Here is a 17,408-nt window from a genome sequence, read left to right on the forward strand (position 1 = left end):
GGTTTTCCTTACTTTCTTCAATTTAAGTCTAAATTTGACAATAAGGAGTTCAAGATCTGACCCACAGATCTTGTTTGCTGACTATATAGAGCTTCTCCATCTTTGGCTGCAAATAATAGAATCAATCTGATTTCGGTATTGACCATCTGGTGATGTCCACTGTTGTTGCTATGACCAGTGCGTTTTCCTGGCAAAACTCTGTTAGCCTTTGCCCTACTTCATTTTGGACTGCAAGGCCAAACTTGCCTGTTACTCCAAATATTTCTTGACTTCCTACATTTGCATTCCAGTCCCCTATGATGAACAGGACATCTTTCTTGAGTGTTAGTTGTAGATCTTGTAGGTCTTCATAGAGCTGTTCAACTTCAGCTTCTTCGGCATTAGTGGTTGGGGCATAGACTTGGATTATCGTAATATTGAATGGTTTGCCTTGGAAACAAACAGACCATTCTGTTGTTTTTGAGATTGCACCCAAGTACTGCATTTTGGACTCTTTTGTTGACTAGGAGGGCTACTCCATTTCTTCTAAGGAAATGGAGTATTAGTTAGTTATTAACTATTAGTTATTAGTTAATAACTAATTATTGGCTAATTATTATTAGTTAGGAGTATTAGTGTGCATTAGTTTCAGGTGTGAAGCAAAGTGATTTAGTTGTACATATATGTGTATCTAGGGGGCTACCTCAGTGGCTCAGTGGTAAAGAATCCACCTGCAAAGCAGGAGGCATGGATTCGAGCCCTGGGTTGGGAAGATCCCCTGGAGGAGGAAATGGCAACCCACTCCAGTGCTCTTGCCTGAAGAATCCCATGGACAGAGGAACCTGGCCAGCTACAGCCCATAGGGTCACAAATTGGACAGGACTGAAACGACTTAGCATGCAGACCCACATACATGTATCTATTCTTTTTCAAACTCCCCATTTAGGTTATTACAGAATATTGAGCAGAGTTCCCTGTTACAGTAGGTCATTAATTTTTGTTCTAATTTTTCAAAATTATTTTAGCTATTCTACTTTTTCTTGTCTGATTTTCCACATAGATTTTACAATCAACCTGTCAATCTTGCTGTGATTTTGATTGGAACTACCATTAATTGATAGATACATTTTGGAATAATTAATATTTTAGCAATATCAACTCTTCTGATTCATGAATACAGTATTTCTCTCTATTTAAGTCTTTGATTTCTTCCATCAGGTTGTGTAGTGTTCGGTGTACAGATATTTCACATTTTTTTAGATTTATATCTATTTCATGTTTTTGGTTCTGTTATAAATGGTACTTAAATTTTTTCAGTTTCTTATTGTTAATAGCTAGTATATAGAAATACAGCTAACATTTTGTATTTGACTTTCCATTGTGACCTTGCTAAACTCATTTATTAGTTTTAATAGTCTTTACAGATTATTTGGAATTTTTCACATAGATAATTATGTCATCAGCAAATAGAGACAGCTTTATATCTTCCTTCCCAATCTGTATTCCTTTTGCTTTCTTTAGTTGCCTTATTACATTGGCTAGAATTTCTAGTGTGATGTTGAGTAGGAGGAGTGGCAGCAGATAGCAGACATACTTACTTAGTTCTCAGTCTTACAGGAAGAGTGAGAGCATTAAGTGTGATATTATCTGGGCTTTTGTCTGTTTGTTTTTAAATTGCTCTTTCTCAGACTGAGAAGATTTCTTCTATTCCTAGTTTACTGAGTCATTTTTAAAATCAGGAATGATACTGAATTTTTTCAATAGCTTTTGCTGCAGCTGTGAATGATCATGTTTTTTGTTCGTTTATAAATCTCTTGATATAGTGCATTATAATGATTGGTTTTTGAGTGCTGAACCAGCCTTGAATTCCCAGAATAAATACTGCCTGGTCATATCATCCTTTTTATATGTTGTTGGAATCAGCTTACTGAAATGGATCTTTAACGTGTATGTTAATGAGGGATATTGACCTGTGTTTTGCTTTCTTGTAATGTCTAGTGTTAGCATCAGAATTATGTTTGGTATCAAAAAAACTTATATTTAATATCAAAGAAAAAATTGGGATGTTTTTGCACAGTTCTCTATTTTCTGGATGAGTTTGTGTAAAACTGACATAATCTCTTTCTTAACTGTTTGGTTGAATTCACCAGTGAAGCCATATTGCCTGGAGATTTCACTATGGCAAGATTTTAACTAAAACTTTAATTTTTTTAATGATATAGTATAGGATCACAGGGCTGCACAGGCTACCTAACTCTTGAGTATATTTCAGTAGTAGATTGTATCTTTTAAGGAACTTGCCCTTTTCATCTAAATTATCTAACTTATTGGCTTAAAATTATTAATAATATGTTCTTCTTATATTTTTTATTTTGAAATAATTGCAAGTTCACAGGAATTTTCAAAGAAATATATAGCATAACCCCATGCACCCTTCCCTCAACCTTCCAAATGGTAGCATCTTGTCCAACTCAAAACCAATGAGTTGGTACTTTACCAATGATACCAATGGTATCATTAAAACCAAGAAATGGATATTGGTATTAGTATTAATGACAGAGCTCATTCAGACCTTACCAGTTATAAGTGCATTTTACATTTCTGCTTCTATATCCAGTTAGGACTACACTTCTTTACAATTATCTAGATAACTTAGAATGTTTTTCACTTTCTTGAATTGCATTTATAACTTCCCATTCCAACACAATTGCCACCCAGGAGTCCCCTTTATACAGGAATAGGATTTCATTTTTGAAAGGTCAGAAATGATCTTCCAAGATCAAAAAAAATTATGCATTGGGGATTTTTCTTAAGCCATAGAACTAAGTCCCTCTCTTGGTCTGTTTGCAGCTTATTAAGTGAGGTTATATCCCTGGAGGGCCAAATTGAAAAGCTGGGATCACACCAGGACCTTGACTCTGATCAGGGGGTAAACATGGAGGTAAGCTGAAGGCTTGGGAAAAAATCAGGGAGGTTGTGGGGACTCTGTAACCTCTTCCCACCCCATCTGTTGTTTAACATGTCATAACAAGAATTAAAGGGATTCCCCTGGAAGTCCAATGGTTAAGACTCCAAGCCTCCACTGTAGAGGACACAGGTTTGATCCCTGGTGTGCTGGATCTGGTGGTCAGTTCTGAGCACATTTTGTCTGGGTACCACCACTCTTATTCTCTAACAACACATTAAAAAGCTAGACTTTTCTGTTCTACCTAGAAACTCAGTCAAATTTGGCAGGTTTTCATCCTGATGCCACTTGAAATAATGAAGAGTTCCTTAAGAGAAAAGTTCTCATCTTAATATCTATATCCCAATACCTACCAGTACAGAAAAAAACATGCAAGAAATACGTATTTGTGAAGAACTGCATCCCTAGAACATAAGAGATAGATTTGTGTTTGTCTTTGATGCCTTCATGAAGAGTTCTTATGTTGGTTTTCACAGTATCCAAAGCTTTCTTATTGTTTATGTCTCCTTGCATTTCTTAGAGATTCTTTTCTGAGAAAGGTTTACTTTTCCCTTTTTAAGAGTCATAGAATATTAGAAAAGTAGGGACCAACTTTGGATAAGAATTAACTTTCAGAGCCCTGGCTGGTAGTTTTTCTTCTCTAATAAACTTCAGGCATTTGAAGAACAGTCTCTAAAAATGGAAAAAGTCTGTGTCTAACTACGTTTTTTTTTTTTTTTTTACTGAAATTGCCAGCTTCTGCTTTAGTTCAAGCCAAATTTAAATTAAGTAGGATTTCGAAAGAAGGAGAAAAAATGCCTCTTTTATAGTAGGAAGTAATATTTATTTCGACCTCTCACATATTAAAAGCCATGTACAGATTTTTCACCGAGGGAAAAAACTGCTTTAACTATGACTTAGTGCAACATTTTGACGTAGCAACCTCACTTTGTGCTAGTTGGAAAGTCAGCTTTTTTTCCCACTACCTAGGGCTTTGGAAATTGAAAACTATGAAGAAAGGGAAGAGGACAAAGGCCAAGAAACATTTTTCCCCTTAAAAAATTTCCTCCAGAAGTCAGAAATACAGAAATGTGGGTTCACCGGAGGAAAGGACAGGGAAGGATGAATATCAAAAGAATGAAGAGAGAAAAAAGAGCACAGAGACAAATAGCAGTGAGATTAAAAAAACAAATCAACATGGGCTTGGGATAATATGAAAAGGGAAAAGAATCCAAAAAAGAATGGACATGTGTGTAACTGAATCATTTTGCTATATACCTGAAACTAACAAAACATTGTAAGTCAACTATACTCTAGTATAAATTTTTAAAAAATAACTTAGAAATATAAATAAATAAAATTAAACAGACATATTTTGAAAATGCAAACAAACTATGAAAAAGGAAGGCATCATGAGGATTCTCTATCCTGGAAATATACGGCTTTGTATACACTCTAAAAAAACGGGCACAGACTTGAAAACTAGAAACAGCCCAAATATGCACCAACTGGTGAGTAGATGAACTGTGGTATGTACTAAATGATGGAATGTTATTCAGAGACTAAAAAGAGACTTCTTAATCATCCAACAACATATCTAAATCTCAAGTGCATGATGCTAAGTGAAAGAAGCCAGACTTGAAAGATTACATACTTCACGATCCCATTTCTGCACCATTCTGAAAAAGGCAAAACCATAGGAATGAAAAATAGACTAGTGGTCACTGGCTGCAGTGGGGAAAGGCCGGAGAAAGGAACACAAAGAAGTTTGGGGTGTGATGGAAATATTCCATATCTTCCTTTAGTGGTGATTGCGTACCAAGGACAGGATGCGTATGTCAAAATTTGTAGCACGGTGCACTTTTAAAAGATAAGTTTTACGCTATGTAAGTTGTACCTCAATAAATGTGACTTTAAAAATTGACACAACTCTGTCCTAAGACTAAAGACTGATGGAAAAGACTGTGTAAAAACAAATACAGTAATATAACAAGTAAGGAACTTTAAATACAATTGTTACAGAAGCAAAGTCCTAAGAATGGCTTTAGGTTTACTCTGGTAGAGGGAAAAGTGAAAGTGAAGTGAAAGTCGCTCAGTTGTGTCCAACTCTTTGGGACCCATGGAATTCTCCAGGCCAGAATACTGGAGTGGGTAGCCTTTCTATTCTCCAGGGGATCTTCCCAACACAGAGATCAAACCCAGGTCTCCCACATTGAAGGCAGATTCTTTGCCAGCTAAGCCGCAAGGGAAGCCGAAGCATACTGGAGTGGGTAGCCTATCCCTTCTACAGGGGATCTTCCCGACCCAGGAATTGAACTGGGGTCTCCTGCATTGCAGGCAGATTCTTTACCAAATGAGTTATTGTTAGAAATAGCTATAGGAAAAGCAACATGTGGGAAAGTTGAAGGAGAAGTAAATTAATAAATAATATCACATGTATTGAACTTCCCTGTTGCTCAAGTGGTAAAGAATCTGCCTGTGATGCAGGAGACCAAGGTTCGATCCCTGGGTTGGGGAGATCCTCTGGAGAAGGGAATGGTAATCCACTCCAGTATTCTTGCCTGGAGAATTCCATGGACAGAGAAACCTGGCGGGCTACAGTTCACAGGATTGCAAAGCGTCAGACACGACTGAGTGACTAACACACACATATCACACATATTGGCTCATTTATTTCTCATGAGTAAATGGAATGACTCAAAGCATGAAAGGGGAAGGAGGGGGAAATTGGTGAAAGTATTTAAACACACACACATCAGAAACAAATTTATGAGAACTTTAAGCTGAAGAAAGGACTTTGAAGTAGCCTGATATTGAGTCCACAAAGCTTTCTGAAATATCTGTATGAAAATAACTTTCATCTTGAGACTGACTCCTATTTCAGTTACCTTTGGTACAATTATCTTTGATAATTACTGTGTAAAGATATTTCAGAGAAGGCAATGGCACCCCACTCCAGTACTCTTGCCTGGAAAATCCCCTGGGTGGAGGAGCCTGGTAGGCTGCGGTCCATGGGGTTGCTAAGAGTCGGACACAACTAAGTGACTTCACTTTCACTTTTCACTTTCACACATTGGAGAAGAAGGAAATGGCAACCCACTCCAGTGTTCTTGCCTGGAGAATCCCAGGGACGGGGGCGCCTGGTGGGCTGCCATCTATGGGATCACACAGAGTCAGACACGACTGAAGTGACTTAGCAGCAGCAGCAGCAGTGTAAAGATATTTATTAGGGCACTGCGTAAAATGTGATTATTATCTCACAGCTCCTTTTTAAATAATTAAATCACACAACTCAGGGGTTGGTGATGAATGAACTTGGAAAAAAAAAGAGGGTGTAGATTATACATTTTCTATAGGCAGTTTGAGGGTAAACACTCTTATTGTTTGTATCCAATAAGCACAATGCCTAACTCCATGGCCATTTACATAGGATGTGGCCAATGACATATTTTTTATTTGATTTAATGTTGATTTTGCAGATCAGCATCCAGAACAGGATGCAAGAAAACCCAGCTTCTATTAAATCTCAGACTATTTGATCATGAATGAGCATTCTTCTAAAAAATTGTCATTTGTTCTTTTTCAGTTTCACACATCATTCATTACATCTTTTGCTCTATACTCTTTTGTTTTAAAGGAGAAGATCATGGAAATTAAAAAGCAAATAGGAGAAATGGATAACAATTTTGTCAAGGTAATGATAAAACGTCTTTAAAGAAGAAAAATAGTTCTGCAAAGAAATCTCAAATTTTAGTGAATGGAATCCAAAATTCAACAAAACAAGACTCAGAATTTTAGACCTAGATGGGAACTTACTATTATTTATGTCCATATTTCCACATGAAAAGAGTCTTGTGCTTGCTGTCTAATTAAAAAATATTACAGTACTGATGAACTTATTTTCAGGGCAGGAATAGAGACACAGCCATAGAGAACAACAGACTTTTGGACACAGCAGGGGAAGAAGAAGGAGCGAAGAACTGAGATAGTAGCACTGAAATATACACATCACCATGTGTTAATAGATGCTAGTGGGAAGTTGCTGTGACATAGAGGGATCTCAACTCCTCTGTGCTCTGTGACAGCTTGGTGGGTGGGATGATGGGGTGGGAGGGAGGTTCAAGAGGGAGGGGATATATGTATACTTATGGCTGATTCCCATTGCTGTTCTACAGAGACCAATACAACATTGTAAAGTAAGTGTCCTCTAATTAAACGTAAATCCAAAAGAGAATATAAAAAATATTTTTTCTTCTAACAAAAGTAATGCATGCTTATTTTAATAATTAAAAAATTACAAAAGTATTGCATATAAAAAGAAAAATAAAACCACTCTCAAAAATAAACACAGTGAACATTTTAGTATATTTATATTCTTCTAAGTGTTTTAATACATATATTATAATATTATTATTTTAATGAGTTAATATTACATATATTGTTTTGCAACTTGCTTTTACATTTAGCATTTTTCTTCAACAACTTTCTATGCCACTAGATGTCTTTTTACTTTTTCATGGTTTATGTGAGGCAGGATTTGATTTTTGGATTTATTAAACTTATTTTGTTAGATATTTATGGTTTTATAATCAATTACAAACTATACCTCAAAAATCCATACTTTTCTTACTTTTGCAAGTAATGTTTAAGGATTAGTTTCCAAAAATGGCACCTCCTTGAATCACAGGACACTCTTTTTTCTGTTAAGGCTCGGCTTTTCAACATATCCTGCAAGTCTATTATGGGATGATTAATTAAAAACCTTTCTAAGCATTATTTACTCAGGATATATGTGCAATTGGCATTTGCATCTCAGAAAAGGATGATTTGCTTTCAGCCTGTACCTTGATCTTACTGAGATACATGGGAAGAAAAGAGGAACAAGACACTTTTTGTGGACAGCACTTTTACTAAACTCTAAGGCCGAAAGTGAGAGGAACTAAAAAGCCTCTTGATGAAAGTGAAAGAGGAGAGTGAAAAAGTTGGCTTAAAGCTTAACATTCAGAAAACTAAGATCATGGCATCTGGTCCCATCACTTCATGGCAAATAGATGGGGAGACAGTGGAAGCAGTGTCAGACTTTATTTTTAGGGGCTCCCAAATCACTGCAGCTGTTGATTGCAGCCATGAAATTAAAAGATGCTTACTCCTTGGAAGGAAAGTTATGACTAACCTAGATAGCATATTAAAAAGCAGAGACATTACTTTGCCAACAAAGGTTCGTCTAGTCAAGGCTATGGTTTTTCCAGTGGTCATGTATGGATGTGAGAGTTGGACTGTGAAGAAAGCTGAGCGCTGAAAAATTGATGCTTTTGAACTGTGGTGTTGGAGAGGACTCTTGAGAGTCCCTTGGACTGCAAGGAGATCCAACCAGTCCATCCTAAAGGAGATCAGTCCTGGGTGTTCATTGGAAGGACTGATGCTGAGGCTGAAACTCCAATACTTTGGCCACCTGATGCAAAGAGCTGACTCATTGTAAAAGACGCTGATGCTGGGAGGGATTCGGAGCAGGAGGAGAAGGGGACAACAGAGGATGAGATGGCTGGATGGCATCACCGACTCGATGGACATGAGTTTGGGTAAACTCCAGGAATTGGTGATGGATAGGGAGGCCTGGTGTTCTGTGATTCATGGGGTTGCAAAGAGTCGGACATGACTGAGCAACTGAACTGAACTGAACGTCCAAATATTCAAACATAATGAAGACTTACATTTATACATTGTAAATTTTAAAATATTTAGAAAAGGTATAGTTTTATTTTTTTCTCAGAAACATACTATGTTTCTCCAACTAGTGTCCTGGTAAAAGTTTAAGAAGCAAGGAGAAAGTGGTGGATAGAGAAAAAAATTATTTGTAATATGCTGCTATTGTGAAAATTTATATCTTTGAAGTATTGAAAATAATTTATTGATCTTGTGGTGATACCTTCTGCAATTTATTGTGATTGCACAATGAATTTTTTCTAAGAGGAAGGGTTTTACTGAATAAAAGTAAGTTTCAGTAAAGCCTCCCCACAACTTAGTGGTATCAGAATGAGTATGGTTTAATTGTATAAACCAGAAAATGTAACTTCTATTTTAACCAAAATTGTGGGTGTCTTTTCAGGAAGATGCTTGTGATGAAGCTCATAAATTAAAGGAAAAACTCATTGCAAGAATAGAGGTAAGATTTCACAGTTACACAAGTTCAAATAATGATAAAATGAAATTATTTAAATCTACACACAGAAGTTATTCTTTCCCTGGAAGTTAAGTGTATACCACACACTGGTCTCTTTCTACCTCTTTCTCCCCTCCTGAACTTCTGCTTTGGACTGACAGAACGTCTCACAGGTGCGGTGTACTTCCAAGCTCTCATACCCTGGGGCTGTTCCTACAGCTCCTCCATCTGCAGCTTATCCTCCATGTCTACATATTATCCACTCTTCAAAGCTCAACTCAAATGTCCTCTCATCTCCCAGACCTCCCCTAATCTCCCCTAGCCAGAAAAATGACTCCATCTGAACGCCTCACACAAGAGTTTATACACTGAGATGTGAATGCATGAGTGAAACAATGAATTAATGAATGAATGAACCTGTCACCCATTCAGAAGTGCTTAATCATCCCACTTATCCTAGAGGAGATGTCCCCAAACCAAACCTCAGCTACTGTGTCCTCACATTTTTTTACTTTCTCTTTAGCATGTATTTTAGTCTATAGTTATCTAACAAATATATACATTTAGTTGTTTATTGCTTACCACCCAGCCCTTATAAACACACATAGAATTCTTTGTCCCTTTTGTTAAAAAACACATGCATAACAGAATGCCCATGTCTTGTCTGTTTTGTTACCTGCCACATCCTAGAATAGTGCCTGGTAGAGTCAGTCAAATAAATATGTTTTGCATGGATGAAAAAATTGAATAGATGAATTCAATAAAAGAATAGTTATCTTTCTATCTGAATACTCTGTGAATGTGTAAGTTTCTTTCCTTGGGTGAGTACACAGTTAGTACACATGACTCACGTGTGATTTGCAACACCCTTTACGTGTTCTGGAGGAAAGATACTTGGCATCATCTCCAATGAGAAGGGCAGACAATGAGAATCATTTTTTAAATGATCGCTCTTTTTGTTCCCAGAACTTTTGCAAGGACATGGCTCTGCTGGATACGAAGTTGGGGATGTACCAAATGGAAAGGAATCCAGACTCTCAGAGTCCTGAAGAAATGGGCATGTATGAAAGGGAGCCCCTGCTTCTTCAGGCTTCATCACCATCCTTGGAGGAGAGCTCCTCTCCCCACATAACAACATGGTGAGTTAGAGACAGGGATCTCTGGAGACTGACAGAGTCCCCCAAATAAATGGACTATAGTAAGATTGAATTTTGCCAAGGAATTTATTTTTTATAAATTATCTATTATTCTTCTTTAAAACTTTAAGTTGTAATATTTTTCTTCTTAATATTTTTAAATTTTTCGATCAGTATTTTCTTTCATTTACTGGCCACGTTGCATGGCTGGTGGGATCTTAGTTCCCCTACCAGGGATTGAACCCTGGCTATAGTAGTTAAAGCACCAAATCCTAACCACTGGCCCACCAGGGAATTCCCAAGACATATACCTATTGCAATAGATGTAAATATAGACATAGATATAGATATAGATATTTCTTTCTCAACGTTTTAGATAACTACATATATGTGTATTCTTGCTTAGTCACCAAGTCATGTCCGACTCTCGGCAACTCAATGGACTATAGCCTGTCAGTCTCTGTCCATGGAATTTTCCAGGCAAGAATACTGGAGTGGGTTGCCATTTCCTTCTCCAGGGGATCTTCCCAATCCAGGGACTGAAACTGTATCTCAAGCATTGGCAGGTGGATTCTTTACCACTGAGAAACCTGGGAAGCCCCAGAAAACTACACATACGTAAATTTTAAAGAATGGTGTCTGCAAGCTATAATGCAGCCATCTCTACTGAAAGAACATACCTGCTAAGCAGATTTGAAAACCTTTGTTTGCTAGACAGGGTGGCTCTCCCTTGTATGATATTGAAGACACACATACTGGCAAATTCTGACTCTGGATCTCTTATTCTGGAGATGCCATACCATCATATATGCCTTGAGTAGTACTTTCATCTAAGAAAGCTATTTTTTAATCTTTTTTTTATTTTGTTTTATTCTTTTGTTAGAGAAAATGTGAAAATTAAGCAGACTCTGGCTATGTTTTTACACACAAACACATATGTGCACAAATACTGTTAACTCAATTTTATAAAAATATGACGAAAATGGTATAAAAACCATTTTATCTCTTTTGCTTAAGAAAGCTCTTTTGATTCTTTATCCCCAAGCACTAACCCAAGTAGAATCTTCAGCTCTCTCTTTTGTGTGTGCACATTGTACTTAGCTCATAATCCTGACATAGTATGTCAGTTAAATTATTTCCAATTTTTCTTATCTTAATAATCCATGGGCTACTTGAAGATAGGAGTCTTGATCATTTGTGGATATTAAAAATAAAATATGTTCACCATGCTCAACAAATATTTAACTTATTTATTCATTAAAGTAACAGGTGAAGAGTGATGTTGATGGTGAAGTAAGGACCATCAGAGAAAACTTCCTCCTCTATAAAAATCAATGAGAGAGCTGGAAAAAATGGTCAGAATCAACTTTTTCACAATTCTGTAAAGTAAACATTTAGTATTCAGAAAAGATAAAGAACTCTTGAAACTCAACAGCAAAAGACAAACAGCCTGATTTTTAATATAAGCAAAAAAGGAAAGGATGTGGGGAAATTAGAATCCTCAGACAGTGTTAGTGGGATTGTAAAATGGTGCAAGCACTTTGGAAAACAGTTTGACAGTTCCTGAAAATGTTAAGCTACCATATGATCCACTTGTAAGTATGCACCCAAAGAACTGAAAATATATGTCCACATAAGAATCTGTATATGAGTATTCACAGTAGCTAAAAAGTGGAAACATTACAAATACTCATCAACGGATTAAATAGGTGAACAAAATGTGGTATATCCATACAATGGAATATTATTCTGCCACGAAAAACAGTAAAGTACCTATACATGCTACAACATGAATGACCCTTGAAAACATTATGCTAAGTGAAAGGAGTCAGACCCAAAAGGCCACATATTATATCACTTTATTCATATAAAGTATTAAAAATAGGAAAATCCAGGTATGCAGAAACTAGATTAGTGGCTGCCAGCCCTAGGGATAGTGAAAAATAGGGAGTGACTGTCTTGGGGGGGAATTTCGATGAAAATTTTCTGGAATTAGTGGTGATGGTTGTACAATCTTGTGAATAAACTAAAAGCCACTGAATTGTACACTTTATTTTTTTTTATTTTTTTTATTTTTATTAGTTGGAGGCTAATTACTTCACAACATTTCAGTGGGTTCTGTCATACATTGATATGAATCAGCCATAGATTTACACGTATTCCCCATCCCGATCCCCCCTCCCACCTCCCTCTCCACCCGATTCCTCTGGGTCTTCCCAGTGCACCAGGCCGGAGCACTTGTCTCATGCATCCCACCTGGGCTGGTGATCTGTTTCACCATAGACAGTATACATGCTGTTCTTTTGAAATATCCCACCTTCACATTCTCCCACAGAGTTCAAAAGTCTGTTCTGTATTTCTGTGTCTCTTTTTCTGTTTTGCATATAGGGTTATCGTTACCATCTTTCTAAATTCCATATATATGTGTTAGTATGCTGTAATGTTCTTTATCTTTCTGGCTTACTTCACTCTGTATAAGGGGCTCCAGTTTCATCCATCTCATTAGGACTGGTTCAAATGAATTCTTTTTAATGGCTGAGTAATATTCCACGGTGTATATGTACCACAGCTTCCTTATCCATTCATCTGCTGATGGGCATCTAGGTTGCTTCCATGTCCTGGCTATTATAAACAGTGCTGCGATGAACATTGGGGTGCATGTGTCTCTTTCAGATCTGGTTTCCTCGGTGTGTATGCCCAGAAGTGGGATTGCTGGGTCATATGGCAGTTCTATTTCCAATTTTTTAAGAAATCTCCACACTGTTTTCCATAGCGGCTGTACTAGTTTGCATTCCCACCAACAGTGTAAGAGGGTTCCCTTTTCTCCACACCCTCTCCAGCATTTATTGCTTGTAGACTTTTGGATAGCAGCCATCCTGACTGGTGTGTAATGGTACGTCATCGTGGTTTTGACTTGCATTTCTCTGATAATGAGTGATGTTGAGCATCTTTTCATGTGTTTGTTAGCCATCTGTATGTCTTCTTTGGAGAAATGTCTGTTTAGTTCTTTGGCCCATTTTTTGATTGGGTCATTTATTTTTCTGGAATTGAGCTGCAGGAGTTGCTTGTATATTTTTGAGATTAATCCTTTGTCTGTTTCTTCATTTGCTATTATTTTCTCCCAATCTGAGGGCTGTCTTTTCACCTTACTTATAGTTTCCTTTGTAGTGCAAAAGCTTTTAAGTTTCATTAGGTTCCATTTGTTTAGTTTTGCTTTTATTTCCAATATTCTGGGAGGTGGGTCATAGAGGATCTTGCTGTGATTTATGTCAGAGAGTGTTTTGCCTATGTTCTCCTCTAGAAGTTTTATAGTTTCTGGTCTTACATTTAGATCTTTAATCCATTTTGAGTTTATTTTTGTGTATGGTGTTAGAAGGTGTTTTAGTTTCATTCTTTTACAAGTGGTTGACCAGTTTTCCCAGCACCACTTGTTAAAGAGGTTGTCTTTTTTCCATTGTATATCCTTGCCTCCTTTGTCGAAGATAAGGTGTCCATAGGTTCATGGATTTATCTCTGGGCTTTCTATTCTGTTCCACTGATCTATATTTCTGTCTTTGTGCCAGTACCATACTGTCTTGATGACTGTGGCTTTGTAGTAGAGTCTGAAGTCAGGCAGGTTGATTCCTCCAGTTCCATTCTTCTTTCTCAAGATTACTTTGGCTATTCGAGGTTTTTTGTATTTCCATACAAATTGTGAAATTATTTGGTCTAGTTCTGTGAAAAATACCGTTGGTAGCTTGACTTTAAAGAGTAAGTTTTATCGCAAGTGAATTATATCTCAAAAACAGACAAATAAGTGAGTAAGTGAATGCCATTTGGTGATCACTTAATTGTGTTATGGGCTTCCTTGATAGCTCAGTTGGTAAAGAATCTGCCTGCAATGCAGGAAACCCCAGTTCGATTCCTGGGTTGGGAAGATCCCCTGGAGAAGGGATAGGCTACCCACTCCAGTACTCTTGGGCTTCCCTTGTGGCTCAGATGGTAAAGAATCCGCCGGCAATGAGGAGACCTGGATTTGATCCCTGGGTTGAGAAGATCCCCTGGAGAATGGAAAGGCTACCCACTCCAGTATTCTGGCCTCGAAAATTCCATGGACAGTCCATGGGGTCGCAAAGTGTCTGACATAACTGAGTGACTTTCACTTTCACTTAATTGTGTTATACAGGCAGATAATCCAGGTTAGTTGGTCATCTTTCATCACATAACTGGCTTCAGAGATGGCTCAAGTGGTAGAGAATCTGCCTGCCAATGCATGAGGCAATGAGGAGACATGGATTCAATCCCTGGGTCAGAAAGATCCTCTGGAAGAGGAAATGGCAACCCATTCCAGTATTCTTGCCTGGAGAATCCGATAGACAGATTTGCCTTGTGGGTTACAGTCCGTGGGGTCACAAAGCATCAGACACAACCGCGTAGGCACACACATCACAGAATTACATCCTAATGAAGACTGTCTAAGACTTTTATGAGTCTCCTGTCAGAGAACTGGAAACATTCTGATTCCACTAAAGCATATTTATACATTATCTCTTTTCAGGAGGTTTACCTTCCAAAGTCAATTACTCTGTTCCTATTTTGCTGTTTTTAGCTTCAGAGGGTGGCCTCTTCCTGGTATTATCCCCAATCCCTCAGTTCTCTTATAGTTTTCTTCTATTTATTGACCACATATAATGTGAACATTTGGAAAAGATTAAATATTTTATGCAAGGAAAGTTCTTTTTTTTTTTTTTAATTGATGTTGGGTCTTCCTTGGTGGCTCAGACAGTGAAGATATCTGCTTGCAATGCAGGAGAAACTGGTTCAATTCCTGGGTCAGGAAGATCCCCTGGAGGAGAAAACCCACTCCAGTATTCTTGCCTAGAGAATTCCATGGACAGAGGAGCCTGGTGGTGATGTGAAGAGTCATACATGACTTAGAAACTAGGCAGCAATAACTGATTATATTAAAGTTATAGGATTATAGTTTTTCATTTCTCTATTTAGAAAAAAAACTATTTTCTCTTTAAAAATTAATGTTAAAATGTGGTGTTGTTTTGGAAAATGTTCCAGCTTAGTATTTCCAAATATGATTAATTTTGGAATTTAGGAAGATAGTGTTTATTTACTAGGTATGTGTTGGTAGTGAGTCATTTTTCTTTGCATAAGAAGGAACATATCTAGATTTAGTGCTCCTGGAGGACAGGATATTTCTGCTTCACCTCGCTAGCCATCAAAGCCTCTTTCAAACAGAGTATTTTAAGATCATTGGCTCTTTAATAAATATGTGAAGTAGAAGCAATTATTTGTGTACCTGCCAAGAGATAGCCAGTGGCAATAAAGCCAAGAAACTTGGCTCAGGTTCATGGAATCCAAAGAGTTGGGTCACAAAATATATGCATAACTAGCTTTAACTGTGCCCTAGACTTTCTTTTCTGAAATGTATTGTAGAAGGTAATTATCTCCAGGTAACTGGATTATCTGTGACATTTCTTTTAGTTCTTTCTGTCTTTCTGGATTTTTCAGATCTTCTACCCTAATCATATATTGCATTTCTAATTAGATAGTAATGCTAGAACTTCAAAGCAAATAAATACAATGCAAAAAGGGCATGTCTGGTGGTGGGATAAAACCGGTGTTAAAGAGATCTGAATTCACTTGTCACATGGTATTCTGTACCCTGAGGAAAATCTAGCTAGTTGGCTGTGCCCTTATTTCTCCCCAAACAGACTTCCTGTACCTCACAAGTGAAGTAAGGGTGGCAGTAACCACTGGAGTGTGAGACCAGCATTTCAAAGCAAAGAGCTCCATAGTATCAGGGTTTTATTGTCTCATGGCTATAGAATCCTAGAATTCCAATGCCAGCCCTAGGATGGACTTAGGTCTATCTACTCCAAGTTCGAACCTTCTTTTGCAGACATCAACAGCAGTTAAGAGAAGTTCAATTATTTACTTGAAGTTGTAGAGCTACACAGATGGAGGAACCAGGAATCATATCAGTGTGATTTTCTTCAGAATGTTCTTTTGTTTGTTTATTTACTTATCTATCTATTGATTAATTGGTTGATATATAGCTGATTTATAATATCAATTGGTTTCAGGTAAAGGGGCTTCCAAGGTGACTCAGTGGTAAAGAATCCGCCTGCATTTGCAGGAGATGCGGGTTCAATCCCTGGGTCGGGAAGATTCCCTGAAGGAGGAAATGGCCACCCACTCCAGTATTCTTGCCTGGGAAATCCCATGAACAGAGGTGCCTGGTGGACTGCAGTCTATGGGGTTGCAGAAAAGTCAGACACGATTAAATACTCTTGGACAGATTTATACAACATAGTGATTTAATATTTTTATAGATTATACTGCATTTAAATTTATTATGAAATAATAGCTATACTTCCCCATACTATACAATATATCCTTCTTGCTTATTCATTTTGTACATAATAGCTTGTGTCTCTTAATTTCTAGCCCTATCTTGCCCCTCCCCTCTGCCCTCTCCCCACTGGTAACTACTAGTTTGTTCTCTACATCCTTCAGATGTTCTTAACCACAAATGTGTTTCTTTCCTTCTAGGAAACGTGCACTGAGGATTTTCATCATGCTTTATGTCCTCACCTTGACTGGACTTTCATGTTACATACTGTTTTTTGACGCTACGTTTATCTTTGAAAAGGTGCTCCCTACAATTCTTGGGCGCCGCAGGATGTGGGAACTGCGGGAGATTCTTGCACCTTTCTTGAATTTGGAGGTGGAAGACTTGCTACCCTCTTAAAGATACAGAAGTTACTGTTACCCTACTGACTTTCTTCCCAATAAAATGCTGGCTGTTCTTGTATTATGATGGTCAACTTATTTTTTAAAAAACACTATAGAGTGGAATATTACTCAGCTATGAAAAAGAATGCATTTGAGTCAGTTCTACTGAGGCGGATGAACCTAGAGCCTATTATACAAAGTGAAGTAAATCAGAAAGAGAAAGATATCATATACTGACACATATACATGGAATCTAGAAAGATGGTACTGATGGTCTGTTTTCGAGGCAGTTTCAAAGGAGATGCAGATATAAGCAACAGACTTACAGTCACAGTGGAGCAGGGAGAAAGTAGGATGACTTGAGAGAGTAGTATTGAAACATGTACATTACCATATGCAAAGTAGATGGTGGGAATTTGCTGTTTGATGCAGGGAACCCGAAGCTGGTGCTGCATGATAA

The 17,408-nt window shown here is 37.5% G+C and overlaps 1 protein-coding gene across 1 annotated transcript in view; it reads left to right on the forward strand.

Annotated features, from left to right (window-relative positions):
* Positions 1–16,964, forward strand: part of SMCO2 (single-pass membrane protein with coiled-coil domains 2) — a 31,968-nt gene extending 15,004 nt beyond the window's left edge. Inside the window, exons 5-8 of the mRNA XM_043441739.1 lie at positions 2,830–2,920; positions 9,030–9,086; positions 10,050–10,222; positions 16,766–16,964. Coding sequence (XP_043297674.1) covers positions 2,830–2,920; positions 9,030–9,086; positions 10,050–10,222; positions 16,766–16,964 — 520 coding nt within the window. The remainder of the gene's footprint in view (positions 1–2,829; positions 2,921–9,029; positions 9,087–10,049; positions 10,223–16,765) is intronic.
* Positions 16,965–17,408: the final 444 nt, after the last annotated feature.

Source organism: Cervus canadensis, chromosome 21, assembly GCF_019320065.1.
Source record: "Cervus canadensis isolate Bull #8, Minnesota chromosome 21, ASM1932006v1, whole genome shotgun sequence".
Classification (NCBI taxonomy): domain Eukaryota; kingdom Metazoa; phylum Chordata; class Mammalia; order Artiodactyla; family Cervidae; genus Cervus; species Cervus canadensis.